This window comes from Fusarium tjaetaba (assembly GCF_013396195.1).
Source record: "Fusarium tjaetaba strain NRRL 66243 chromosome Unknown NRRL66243_c0000014, whole genome shotgun sequence".
Lineage (NCBI taxonomy): Eukaryota > Fungi > Ascomycota > Sordariomycetes > Hypocreales > Nectriaceae > Fusarium > Fusarium tjaetaba.
The window spans coordinates 177,079-190,818 of NW_023501210.1; the positions used below are offsets into that span (position 1 = coordinate 177,079).

General features: G+C 49.3%; 5 protein-coding genes across 5 annotated transcripts; 3 read left to right on the forward strand and 2 right to left on the reverse strand.

Annotated features, from left to right (window-relative positions):
- Window positions 1–497: 497 nt before the first annotated feature.
- On the reverse strand, window positions 498–2,511 carry FTJAE_564 (importin alpha SRP1; the record flags this gene model as incomplete). The annotated part of the gene is made up of 3 exons (XM_037352168.1): window positions 498–1,412; window positions 1,464–1,973; window positions 2,278–2,511. 3 exons carry the CDS (start codon window positions 2,509–2,511, stop codon window positions 498–500), a joined length of 1,659 nt encoding a protein of 552 aa, XP_037212358.1.
- Window positions 2,512–3,643: 1,132 nt separating this feature from the next.
- On the forward strand, window positions 3,644–5,820 carry FTJAE_565 (protection of telomeres 1; the record flags this gene model as incomplete). The annotated part of the gene is made up of 4 exons (XM_037352179.1): window positions 3,644–3,785; window positions 3,836–3,969; window positions 4,014–5,007; window positions 5,063–5,820. 4 exons carry the CDS (start codon window positions 3,644–3,646, stop codon window positions 5,818–5,820), a joined length of 2,028 nt encoding a protein of 675 aa, XP_037212359.1.
- A 435-nt stretch (window positions 5,821–6,255) lies between these two features.
- Window positions 6,256–9,857, reverse strand: FTJAE_566 (cohesin complex subunit SA-1 2; the record flags this gene model as incomplete). The annotated part of the gene is made up of 3 exons (XM_037352190.1): window positions 6,256–9,102; window positions 9,160–9,368; window positions 9,422–9,857. The coding sequence occupies 3 exons, from the start codon at window positions 9,855–9,857 to the stop codon at window positions 6,256–6,258; spliced, it is 3,492 nt and encodes a 1,163-aa protein (XP_037212360.1).
- A 764-nt stretch (window positions 9,858–10,621) lies between these two features.
- On the forward strand, window positions 10,622–11,611 carry FTJAE_567 (urease accessory protein; the record flags this gene model as incomplete). Its single annotated transcript, XM_037352201.1, has 1 exon — window positions 10,622–11,611. The coding sequence occupies one exon, from the start codon at window positions 10,622–10,624 to the stop codon at window positions 11,609–11,611; it is 990 nt and encodes a 329-aa protein (XP_037212361.1).
- A 1,572-nt stretch (window positions 11,612–13,183) lies between these two features.
- FTJAE_568 (rna polymerase iii rpc4) lies at window positions 13,184–13,694 on the forward strand (the record flags this gene model as incomplete). Its single annotated transcript, XM_037352212.1, has 2 exons — window positions 13,184–13,607; window positions 13,663–13,694. The coding sequence occupies 2 exons, from the start codon at window positions 13,184–13,186 to the stop codon at window positions 13,692–13,694; spliced, it is 456 nt and encodes a 151-aa protein (XP_037212362.1).
- Between the last annotated feature and the right edge of the window lie 46 nt (window positions 13,695–13,740).

The window sequence follows — 13,740 nt, forward strand, 5'->3', positions numbered from 1 at the left end:
CATCGTCTCAGAAGTCCTGGTGCACTAGCATAGGCCTCTCCAAGGCATCCGTCCTCGATTGACGCTGCCTCTCACCTCACCTCAGCGGTCGTCCTGCGAAGTCCCATGTGCATAAACACCAACCATCATGATGTCTTCAGCGTATACACGTAAACTCGTCGGTGTCTGTAGGAGCTTCTCATGAGTATTCATGACCGAGAAGCCAAACGCCACCGCCGACTCCGCTCTCGTCTTACTTCATCACTCTCAGGCTGGAGCTTTCAAGCTACCATAGGGCCTGTAATCTGAGGGGTGAGATTTCCCCTCGTATAAACCTTCCAGATACATTAAAAAGACGCGGTATGGGGTGTGATATCATGGGGATGGGGGTAAACGACAGTCACATAAAACTGTTCTGGGGGAAGGGGTGTCGTGATGGTGCTATGTTTTGGGGGGGTTGGGATTGCTCCACATTCTGGATTTCCTATCGAAATTCTCAATCCGAACCAGCGAGCCTTTTACATGTCCATGGCGTCGCTACCCTTGGCAAAGTCGAAGCCGCCTGAGGGAGCAGCACCATTGGTACCGAAGCCGAATGTGCCGTTGGGGCCAGCAGGTTGTTGGGCCATACCCTCGTCGGCGTTCTCCTCATCATCCGAGAAGTACTTCTCGATGATGTTGTAGGCTTTCATGTAAATCTCCTCGTTGGCATTGTTCTGGCAGTCGTGGATCTTCTCCATGCCTCCACACTCCTCAATGAACAGAGCATACCGGTTGATGGAGTCGCCAGACTCACCAGCGGCCTGCTTGTCAAGGTCACCGATCTTGAGGATGTTCTCAAGGCCGTCCAGGGCAACCTGGATGATCTTGTTGTCGGGGCAGCCAAGTAGATCGCACAGGGGCTTGATGCACCCCTGAGAAACCAGATAGCGGATTTGCTCTGGCTTCTGCAGACCACCGGAAGTGGCGTTGCTGATAGCCCAGCAAGCCTCCTTGCGGGTTTTGAGGTCTCCGTTCTGCAGAAGGTGGATCAGAGGAGGAACAATGTTGGCATCAATGACGGCCTGGATCTGTGAAGAGTTGCCGGCAGTGATGTTGGAAATTGTCCAGCAAGCCTCCTTTCGGATGCCATCCTTGGTAGAGCTCAGAAGAGACAGGAGGCAGGGCAGGGCGCCGCAGTTGATAATAACCTGTGTTTGAACGTCGTCGCCGGTAACGATGTTGCCAACGGAGCGCAGGGCGGGAGTCTGGACCGACGTAGAAGCGTGCATGAGAAGCTCAACCAGTCGGCGAGGAATGCCAGCCTCAATAACGGCCTGAATCTTGTCGTTGGATCCATCGGAGAGGTAAGAGATGGCCCAGCAGGCATCGATGAGCACCTCGTCATCAAGGGAGTAGACGAGCTTGGACAAGACAGGAAGAGCGGGGGCAATCTGGTGATATGTTAATTCGCGATCGTTTTCTTTTTCCAAATGAGAACTTACGGTAGTCCAGTCAGGCTGGGGGGTCTTGCCACGGCAGAAGTTGCTAAGTGTCCAGGTAGCATTGCGGAGCATGCTAAGCTTACGGCTATCGCCGAGTAGGTTAAGGAGAGGCTTAAGAGCACCACAGCTGAGGACATAGTCACGGCAGTGAGGGCTATCACCAGCGATGTTGCCGAGGGCCCAGACGGCCTGTTCCCTGACATCGGGTTCGGGGCTAGCAAGAAGCTCGACGAAAATCGGGACAGCGCCAGCCTCAATGACAACCTGTGTCTGAGTGGCGGAGCCAGATGCAATATTGGTCAGAGCCCAGGCAGCCTCGAACTGGACCAGGGTGTGAGGGGATCGCAAGAACTCGACAAAACGACTAACGACGCCGGTCTTGATGACCTCCTCGATCGGGGGGTTGCGCTCCTTAGAAAGAAGCTTTCGGAACTTGGTTGTGGCCTGAATCTGCGAATCGATTTGGTCCGAGAAGACACCCTGCACCATCTGAGGAAGGTCCTCATTCAACTAGAGACAGGGGTTAGCAAATGCTTACAGGAGATGTACAGCCAGGGCCATGCTATTCGCAGCGATGTATGACAGCAATAAGACGGAAGGGTAGACGTGAACATAGCCGCACCTGTGGCCTGCCTTTTCTCAAACCTGCTAGAACTAGGATGTGGGGTTATTTGAAGTGTATATTTTCCCCCACATCAGAGGCAGACGGGAGGGACGGGGCGAAGCGAAAGCGACAAGAGATTTTGCGCAAGCAGCAGGCGAAGCCAGCGCTTGAAAAGATAACCTCACGGTCGAGAAATAGAAAGGCACATACCTGGGACTCGGTAGGAGCGGACTCATCATCGCTATCAGGGGCGGCACCGAGAGAAGCACCAGGGCGGTTCTCACCGGTACCAATACCTCGACGCTTGGCCAAGTTCTCCTCACGCTTGGCCTTTCGAATCTCGACTTGCTGCTCCTCACGACGACGACGGAGCTCCTCAGGCTTGAAGGTATTCTTAGCCTTGAACTGAGTTCGGCGATGCTCGGGAATGTATCGCTCAGCCATGATGACTGCGATTGTTTTGGTACGAGGGGGCGTTGGTAGGTGAACAGTAGCAAATTGATGTGCGGGGTGAAAGATGCACAAAGGGTTCGCAGAGAAGAAGATGGAAAGAGCTCAGCGTCTAGGGAGAGAAGACTTGCTCTGCAGCGTAGAGTAGAGAATCCAGTGAGGAGAAGAGGATGAGGGGAGGGGGGAAGGAGAAAGTTTTGTTGTTGATGTTGATGGAGAAGAGAAGTCTTGGGTCTGGGTCTGGGTCTGGTCGGCCGGGGACTAGGAGGGCGTCGAAATGATTGACCCAGGCAGTGGGCGAGTCTTTCTCTGGGCTTTGGGCCACTGATTGCCTGCTAAACCTAAAGAGAAACCGCTTCCACCGTAGGGGCCCCAGTCGGGTGATTTCAGCCTCAGGCAGAAACCACTCCGCCCGCCGGTTGTTAGTTCAGCACCGTGCAATCAAATCAAACTCAGCTCTGCAGAACCTAGCGAGCCTAGACATGAGAAGAGGGCTACTCTGTGAATGATGTGGGTAATGTTGATCTAAGGAGAACAGGTCATTGTTTTTATCCACTAGGACACCAGGTAATGTAAACAAAGTGACTACCAGCGAGCGAATATTTCACGGCAGTCCCTCCGTCATGGCTTGGTGCCTGAAACTCAATAGACCAAACCTCTGTGACCTGACTCGTCTCGCGTCCCTTTTGAATCTCGAATCGGGGCACATATCGAGAAATCTACAGTTAAAATTGCATGGTGTGTCTGTAGCGTCTAACTTAGCTCTCTATTCACAAATATCCCACTAGGTCGTCACTGTGCCGTTATTGTACTGTATAGATGGATCTTGGAAGTTGGATCAAATCACATGCATTGTCACGTGCTGTCGCGACTTACTGATGGAGGGGTAAGCTCCCCTGACGCGTCAAGGCCCAGGATGCTCTATCAATCGCGTCGTACAGATCCATTCATTATCCATACCTTACCTTGGTACTTTAGCTGACGATGCATTGAGCATCCATATACTGCCGCCAACGCCAACGCGATCGCGAAGCATCGTTTACTTATCGAAATACCGCCTACTTCCAGTCAATGACCATCTCTTCTTGCTGTTTAAGCCTTCATTCGTTGCTTCACCGCAGAAACAATGCCTCCCCAACCTTCAGCAACACTTCCAGGATATGTCGCCATCCGTGATATCCTGGATGGGAAATTTGCAGACAGGAGTTTAGTCAACGTCTACGGCCTTATTTCTGGTTTTCGTGACGCTATGAAAACGAAAGGGGCAGGTGAGAATATCTCCATTCCCACAGTAAATTATGTTATCCAACGCATCTAGACTACAAATGTCAGGTTCGGCTCTTCGACTCATCTGTAGATGATGATGGCTGTATTGCCTTCGACATCTTTCGTCCGGAAGAAGAACTGCCGAGTCCCGGCTGTGGTGATGTAATGCTAATCCGTCAAGCAAAAGTGAGCTAGGTACCTAAAACATTCAAAAATGCTGATATTGACAGTCACAAAAGGTTCAATCATATGGGTCTAGTGGCCCATCTCTTTTGAGTACTTATAACACGAAGATCTCTCAATATAAAGCCTCCAAAATTCCGAGAAGCCCTAGCGAAGCTTCATGCGCTCTTTGTCCACCAAGTGGCCCCAAAGATACACCGCCAGGAAAGAAGGAGAATGCTTTCGTCTCTGCAATATATCATAGCATTGACAAGAGTCGGTTACCTAATGAAGAAATGTTTGAGACCATGGTTGTTGCATCACGGAACGTCAAAGACAAGTTCAAACTACTTCAAGATGTCCAAGAGGGATGCTTCTGTGACATCGTCGCCCAGGTCGTTCGGCCACCCCACGATGGCGGGGACAAGATGACTTTATGGGTTTCCGATTATACAGAGAACCCATTTTTTCATAACTTTTCTATCGGCTTCGACGAATCCTCTATCGGTCGAGATGGTGATCCATTTGGCTATACCGACAAGTATATTATGGCTGCTAACCCATCGGGCTGGCCGGGCCCTTTTGGGAAGAGATGCATCCAGATCACATGCTGGGAACCCCATGTGACTGCACTCCGTGACAGAGATATGGGAACTCTCCCATGGGTTTTGATCAAAAATTTGCAAATCAAATTAGGCCACAGTGGTGCCAACTTGGAGGGATTCTTGAGAGAAGATCGTGATCCGCATGGACCAAAGATTGGTATTCGTATGGTAAACTCGAATCCCGATTCAGAGAATTTTGATCTACGTGCAAAGGAGGCCTTGCAGAGAAAAAGACAATACGAGCGCCTAAGAAAAGGGCAGGCCAGAGAAATCAAGGAAGCTTTGAGGGTCGGGCAAAAGCGCAAGCATGGCGGAGAGTCGAAAACCGAGCAAAAAAAAGGCAACGCTAAATCGAGGCGCAATGAAAAACGATCAAAAACCAAAACCAACAAACAAGGTGAGGCCAGAGAGCCTACAGAACAGGATGTGGTCCCTTCCGTGGACCTAAATATTCGAGGTAAATTTGACTGAGCTCACAAGACTCCTCAATCCAGCAGCTGACGATCCTTTAGTGAAATGCGAAAATGAAGACAAGCCGGCTAGTTCGATTGACGAAATCACAAAAGTTGTCCAGCATGAAACTACTATTGATGATGCTCTTATAAAACTTCCTCTGCCCTTTGTGAACTTGAACTACAGAGCAAACGTTCGAGTTGTCGACTTTTCACCAGCGAACCTGGCAGATTTCGCCTATCCGAAGAAGGAATCAGAGTATGAGGACCTTTCCGATGACGGTGAAGAGTCGCTGTCCAACAGCGAAACTGAAGCTGAAGACGAACAGCCAATCCAGAGAACGCTAGACGATTTCACCAAAGCGCGAAACTGGGAGTGGCGTTTCTTTTTGGAGCTCGAGGACGCTGCAGTCGCTGAGAAACATAAGAAGCAAAGACTTTGGGTGGCAGTCGACAACCAATCTGCTCAATTACTTACTGGGCTCGATGCGTGTAACCTGAGACGAGATAAGCAGGTGCTGGTAAACCTCCGCGACAAGATGTTTACGCTCTGGGGAAATCTGGAGGAGAAAAAGGCCGCTGCTCAGGAAGCGGCAAGAAAGGGAAACCCTCCAGCTGATAGCGACGATGAGGATCAACAGCAGCCCGAGCCAAAGAAGTCGGACAAAACGCAACTCACAAACCGGGCGTTTCCATGCTGCATAAAGCAATATGGTATCAAAGTTGCCGAGCCAGAACCGTCACAGGCCAACGCAGGGGATGGCAAACGCTGGCAGAGAATGTTCCAACTCTTTGGCGCCAGGATTGTTGGAGAATAGTTTGTAAGAGACAGTTAAGTTTGGCTGTGCTATTTAAGACGAGCTCAGTGACAATGCATCGTGTTTATCAGGCGTATGGGGAGGGAAAAGTCATGTTCAGGTCTTGATCTTACAGTGTTCACTGGCAAGTTTTGTCCCAAATAGGGGTTAAAAAAAGCGATTAGACCGAGGCGAAGTTGTTCTTATTTTGCAATGACTATAGATGTTTTGTACACGCAGTCTTTTGACGCCCTAAATTCAGGTCCTCTGCCGCATACCCAGACTCCAGCATGTAAGTCCAAACTGGCAAGAGGCTACATACAGAAACTAAGAAAACAAAGGAACCATCCGAAACTATACCGCCTTATTCACAAAATGGAAAGAAACCGCACATCATTTCCGCCGAAGGTCGCAATAGCTATGTGTCCACCATGTGAGAGGTCAAACTCGTGGTGTCTAATCCCCTATAACATCATCGTCTGATTCGTGAGCTGGTCGTTCCGCTTCTTCATCTTCATTTTCGTCATCGTCTTCGATTGGATCATCCTCAAGAAGACCCTTTGCGCGGAGATCTTCTCTAGAGCCCTCCTCTGGTGGCGGCGTGTCAAAGATGTCATCCTCGTCATCCTCTCCAATTACAACGGCTTCGCTAAGCTGGGCCTTTTGAGGCTTGGTGCTTGTTGAAGCCTGTGTATGGGCGGCCTTTTTTCTTGTCCGCTCGGCCAACTTCTCTTCGTCAAGGTAGGTAACGACTTCTTTGAAATTGTTGCCAAGTTTGTTTTGGTTGCGAAGAAGACGCCGCCTTAGCTTGCCTGCGTGTGAGCCCTTATGATCCACCAGGCGAGCAGTAATCACGAGGACGTATTTTGCGGTGAGTTCGCACAAAGCTTTTTCGGCCTTGAGTTCGGCAGTGAAACGCTCTTCCTCGGAAAGACCCTCATCCTCATCCTCGTCCTCTTCGTCTTCATCATCAGCCATAGGATCTTCATCTTCAGCTGGCTCATTTAGGGTTTTGTCCTTCTTTATCTTCTTGGCATACTGTTTTTCGGTGCCGTCAAAGATAGCAATCAGCTCAGGAATGAGGCCGGATTCGATATCTTGAATCAATGTCTTGTATTTCTCGCGGTTCGAGGGTTGTGACTCAGAACTGGACGAAGGCCGGAGTTGATCAATAGTTGGGCGAAGGGTGGCGAAGGTAAGGTGAAGGTCACACAGGCTGCCGGTGGCGAATAATCTCAGCTGGTCAATGGCAGCGCGTGATGACAGGGTTTCGATAAGATGCCGGCGGAAAGTTTGGCGAAGTGCCGATAGTCGGTCAAGCTCATCATCTGCGATACTGCCAGTCGTTGACAAGAGTTTGGAATAAGCTAGCGTCTTCCACATGAAGTAGAATTGGCAGGTCTTGATCGCAAATGAGACCACCTCATCCTCGAGATCGTCAATGTCTTGGTCGTCGAGAGGCTCATACTTGCCGCGATGAACAATATTGGCTAGTATTTGAATGGGAGGGTTTGTTGTTGATTCAGATGAGTCTTCGTCAGCCTCTAGGACATCGATACAGTCTGCAATGCTCGCCAGCTTGCTGATTTTGAGAAGAACTGTTGACAATTCCCTGAGAGGTGCCTCGCCTAGATTACCTCGCGATGAAAGCTCATAGGTTTTGTCAAAGTTGTGTAGAGAAGTGATGGCAGTTTCCCACAAGTATGATAGCTTATTGTCTGCGATTTCCTCCAACTCTCCATACTGTCGCGAATGCAATAACGCCGCAGTTGCTTCTGACAAAACTCTCTTATCGTCGTGTCGGTTAAACTGTGTGACAATTTCGTCGAGCAGCTTTTCGTATCTGTTTGTATTTTGACGTAGTGGCTTGAAAAGCTCAAGATCGAGAAAATGCGCCAGGCGAAGAACAATCGCGGCTGTTTCTGGCTCTGCTCCAAACTTGCTTAGAAGAGGGGGGATTACAATGACCAGCTCGGCTGCTGTATCTTCAGGGCTTATTCGTACATCCTCGGCTTCTTTGCCTGTCTGTGGCTTCTTTCTTGATCTGTCGTGTTCAGGCGCATGTGTCAGGCTGGATTTTACTGCTGAGCTCAACACATCCAGAAGGATCGATTCTTCCTCGGTAGTAGGTGCGACAGCCTTCTTGAACGCAAGATCCGGGTTGCTTCCCTTGGATCGCGATTTTGAACTGGTTGTGTGATCAAAGAGCAAATATCCTGCCAAGAGTGTCCACTGCTTAATCGCATTGACCTTCTCAAATAGAACTTGGGCAGCCAGCGAGATCCTGGTCTCTGGAACAGCAGACTCCAAAAGATCAACCGCAACATCCAAACCCAATATCTGACCACTTTGGTGCTCCTCCTCGATCTGATTGTCATAGATAGCAAGGGTTTCAGCAAGGCACTTTAGGTCAATCCATTCCAAACGGGGGGCGTCAACAGAGGCCTTCTTCCCCCGGGGTATGTCCTCTGTAGCTTCAGAATCACGCAGTTCTTTGGTCTTTTCACTGATAGCATCCCTAGTGCATGCGACGAAGAACCCAACAACTGCCTTCCGAATTCTGAGTTCATTGTCAAATATGAGCTTCCCAATGGCGTCTACCTCTTCGCCTTCTAAGAGATCTTGGTCGCGGAGGACGTCAATAACGCCAATTGCTGCGACGCGAACAGCGACATCGGAATCTTTGCAGGCCATTTCAACCAATCGCGGGCGAAATCTGTCAATAAAGTGGCCCAGCTGCCCGGCGTCTCTTCGAAAGACTTTGGTAAGCTGCTTCAAGACCTCGAGACGAGTGGGTGCATTGGTATCTGACAGCATCCAGCCAAGATACCGGAGGTAGCCCGGCTCAAGGAAGATGACAGGCAGGGAAATGATCCAGTTCCCGAGTGCTTCCACACACTCAGTTCGAATCTTTGGGTCGACATCTCGGTAACGATGCACAAAAACAGTGTCGAAAAAAGACTGGATGGCATCCGCGCAAGCTTTGCGATCTTTGTTGGTCTGTTCCTTGTCACGCTTTTCAATGCTCTTCTTGAGTCTATAGTCCAGATCGTTAGCTACAGTGACCAGCGCACTCTGGACTGCCAAAGATATAGTAGTTGCGGTATGGCGGAAGGGTCGTAGTGATGATGAGGACATGCTGGCAAGCCATGTATGTAGGTTGTCAAGAAATGTTTCGTCTCTGTACATAAGACGGCCTTGGTGCATATCAACAATGAGGCATTCGAAGAATGAGATGAGCACGTCTCGGAAGGATCGTGAATGTTTGGTTCTGGAGATGAGAGGATAGTCGGTAATTTGTTGCTATAATAATGTCAGCAAAATCTGCATGGCTGGAGGCACGATCGAGAGTTGTAATACCTCTTGGTAAATGCTCTGAAGATCTGCCAGTCGTCCTGCAACGTTGTCTAAGTCTAAAACGTCGTCTTCTGTGATGAGCTGATCACAGCCAGCGCATTGAAGGATGCAGTTCACCAGGTCAGCAGTGGCTGCGACTGCGTTTATCTTATAACTAGCCAGCCATTCTTCTGCCACCGATTTGCTAGAATCACCCGATCCGAATAGATGGGCTTCGTAGTGTCAGCATGTAGGAAAGCCCGCAGGAAGAGAGAAGTTAGCCTACAGTAGAGCCCATGCCCTTTCACAGCAGCGTCTTCAATGCGAACACTCTTCTTAGGTCTGCTCGGGAGACTTTTGGCTGCGTGGGTCACTCGCGCAGGCCGCAAAGGCTTGGAACCATTGATCTTGGGCTTTTTGGCGGAAGGCTTCTTTGCGCGACTTGTTTGCGACGACTTCTTTCGAGAGCGCGGTGCAAAATGGTCTTCATCGCTGTCATTGTCGGGCTCGTTGCTCATCTCCTCGTCTGAATCGGGGGCTTCATTTTCTGCATCTTCCTCTTCGTCCTCTTCTTCGTCATCCTGATCGTCTCGCTTGCGCTTTGGATTTGTCGATTGAGTTGTAGTATCAGGAGTAAATTTGGTGGGTGCCCTCACGACGCGTCCCGATCGGCGACGCGTTGTCGCATCAGGATCCGGAGACGGACTCGCGTTATTGTCCATAGTGTCTCTTGGGGGTGGGCGTGATATCGGCATCTGAAATATCAGTGTCTGGTGGTTAAGCCCTCGGTGCGAGGGTGACAATGGTTTTTTAGCCACTTGGCGCGTCGAATGTCGCGTGGAATAAGTACTAAGGTAGAGTGCAATAGGGATGGAGATGGGGATGATGGCGGCGCAAGCTGTTCTGGAAAGTGGGTGGGTGGTGCCAGTTTTCTTTCCCACGGGTGAACATCGGAGAAGTACCTAAGGTACCTGACCTGACCTCACCTAAGGTAGCAGTCTGGGTGCTCTTCTTCATGAGTACCTGAGAGAGTCCTTAGATCTTTACGACCAGCTTATGCCTCTAACATCCGTCTGGCTTGGATACGTGTAGATGCTTCCCTAGCTACATGATATCACAATAGAATTGTTCTTTTCACAAATGCCAATTAGCCCGACTTCATGTAGTGTCTTTGGTGCTTCCGTCTCTGCCTCTCACAAGCCACGCTCAAGCTTGATTGATGTACGGTAGACGGTATAACTAACCCCACGATCCCAGCTGGTGTGGGGCCACAGCCACTGTATCGACCAACGATCTCTTATCTCTTATCTAATAGTCGAGAACCTTTGACTCGTGCCTCAGTTTCAACCAAGGTAAGGTATTTATTTGTTAGTCAAGGTGTGTCAAGATGGAGACGCAGTCTGTCGTTACTATTGCCTGTGCCCAATCAACCTTTCGCTGATTCTTGGACTTCTACCTTTCACTATCATCGCAACATGGTTCCAAAATGGACTCGCCCTTTCCTCCCTCATCCTCTTCTCCTGGCGATGGCCGCATCGTTGTTGGCCTGCTCCCTGCCGGCGGGAGCGGTCTTGAGACCATGACTTATCAGTATCCTTTGAAATTAATATCTCCGGCTCCTTCGTCTAACCAGCCAAGCACTCTCGTTTTCCTATTATCTTATGGAGGGGGGCTTGTTGCTGGAGACGGTGTTAATCTGACAATACACGTCAAGCCGCAGGCGAAGCTCAGCATCACTACCCAAGGTCACACAAAGATCTTCAAATCGCCTACAGCCGATGTCATCACAACTCAAAACTTGGACGTTACCATAGACGATGGTGCTTCCATGTGTCTCCTTCCGGATCCTGTCCAGCCGTTTGAGGATAGTGTATACGCCCAGAAGCAAATATTCAAGCTCAGAAGCCAAGCGTCGCTCTGTCTCTTGGATTGGGTCACTCAAGGGCGTGTGGCTCGTGGGGAGAACTGGAGCTTCAGGAAATGGACCGGGCGGAACGAGATATGGCTACAAGATCCTCAAACAACTACGACTGATAGACTCTTGGTACGAGACTCAATCATCCTATCGAGAGGTGCGAGTAAGTCCGTGGGTCGCACACTACCAGAAATGATGCAGCATATGGCAATATCAGGAACTCTTATATTGCGCGGATCCAAGACCAAATCGTTGGGGGAGTTCTTTCAGAATGAGTTTGCTGCACTTCCTCGCATTGGAGCCCGGGACTTCCGCTCTCCAGAAGCGATGGCGCGAAGCATCACAGATGTTTCTGACTTCGAGCGTTGGCGACTACAGAGACTCGAAGAGGAGAAAGAAGGCGGTGTCCTCTGGTCTGCAGCCAATGTTCGAGGATGCGTGGTTGTCAAGTTTGGGGCAAAAACAGTTGAAGCCGGAAGAGAATGGATTGGATCAATGATTATTCAAGAAGGGAGCATTGCTTCTGAATTCGGTGATAAAGCACTGATGTGTCTTCGATGATACCAAGCTTTGGCTGCCACCACATGGGAATAGGACGTGTTTTTTCCGGCACTTTTGAGAAGTATGCCGATTGGATATGCACAATCAATCAACGACACCATGTTTCCAGATTTAGAAGGCCCATCGGTACATTCTTTGTCTAATTGTTCCAGATGCGAGAGCAGTGCGGCTGTTGTATAATTGTATTTTTCATTTTGAGATCGCCTTGGTTTACCAAATCTTGAGTACCGCTTGAACAGCAACTGGGATGTCCATTGTCTCCAGCCAATACGAAGAGACCGCGGCTGGTAGGATCTCATATCAAGCTTGCGCAAATCACTGAGCAAGCAAATATTTATCTTACGCCAGCTTTGTATATCATACACCATTTCCTGCATCACCGCCCATAACACTATGAAGTCCCTGCTCCTCGTCACCGACTAATCGAAAGGTATCACCATTTACATTAAGATGAGGAAGCCTTTTCATTCCTTTCAGCCCATTGAATCGTCTATCTTTCTACTAATAAACACGCCTATCACACTGTCTACCAATCATTCGTCGGCCAATACCATTTTCATGAAGGAACCCAAACTCAAAATAAGAGGAAAGTTCAACGCTAGCTGAGATACATCATCGTTTGGTTGCATATTACCATGGATACTGCATGGTCTCTGAGAAAGAGTTGTATATAATGACTGACCACAGAAGAACTCGTTTGAGGCATACGGGATAAGTTGTAGTCATGGCCCTGACCGTACCGCCCATTAGACGCTGGCCAATAGGAGCTCGACAGGATTTCCATATTGGGAAACGACGAGTTAACGGATGAAGGAAACGAGATTGACTTGGACTAGAGATCCTGAACCAGGATAGTTAAGCATAAACTTGGGAATATTTAATTATAGTTCAGGGTGAGATCATTACAATCTCTGCTAAAGATAGACTAGTTTATGCTTTGTAGTTTAAGAAAGTATAAAGGAAAATTAATAGTTACTACAAATAACAAACAGATGTTGCAGTAGAGTACTGTGTTACCTGATTTTCTCTTATAAAATAGACATGAGGTTAAGCTGGGATCTCTGGCTTTTTAAATAATTGACAGGAGTAATATGATTTATCTATATAAATGGAAAACTCAAAGCTTGGAGCAAGACAGTACATTACTTGAATTAAGGCATTGTTAGTAACTGTTCTCTACATCAACCATTTTGCCTGTCTGTAGAATACCTACCTATATCTGTTGTGGAACACTTTTGCTAAATTAAACTTTACACAAGTAGTTTCCTCTCTTTTAGTTAATATCCGAGGTGGCCTTGATAAACTGACTACATCCTTACCTACCCAGTCTACAAGTTTATTCAACCTTGGAACAGTTGGGTGAGTAGGCGGTGAGTACATATGAGCAGTCTCACAAATGGCAGAATTCCATCGTCCCCCACCATTCCGGACCCCACTATTGAACTTTCACATTGCGACTCAGGCTAAATTTTTGAAAGCTTCATCTGCGACTACAGCCTTCGATACCGACAATTACTACTCGCCGCCTACATTGACTCTCAGCTTGTAATCAATAACCATAATACAATTAACATGAACCGTGGTAGGGCAGCGGCCCGGGGCAGTCGGAGAGGTGCGGCCGCTGCAAGTTCACGGGCAGCCGGTGAAAACAACGCCGCCTCTTCTACTCCAGACGTTACAGATACTCCGGGCAGTGCCACTCCAGTACCTCAGAGTATAGCGACCACATCAACCCGCGGGGGGACTACCACTCGGGCGACAAGAGCCCCTGCAGCTGGTCGCTTCCGACCCAAGAACATTCGCCGAGATGAAGCAGAACGAGACAGTCTTGCCCGACAGGAGGAGCAGAAAGCCAGCGAGAGAGCAGCAGATGAGCGCAAGGCGAGAGGGCGCTCACGTTTCAGGAGTAAAAGGAGCCGTGGTGATGCCATGGGTAGAGGCGGTTTTGGTCGAGTCATTTCGGGAGCCAGTGGTCCATTTTCCTCTGGTGCAGCAGGTAAGGCTTACCTCCGAGAAACCGTGACTCAATTACAGCTGTCTAACTCTTGCAGGTTCCGGTGGGCGTGGAAGCAGTGGTTGGTGAGGCGGGGGTGGCGGTGGTGGAGGGGGGTTGGGGGGGGGTGGTGGAA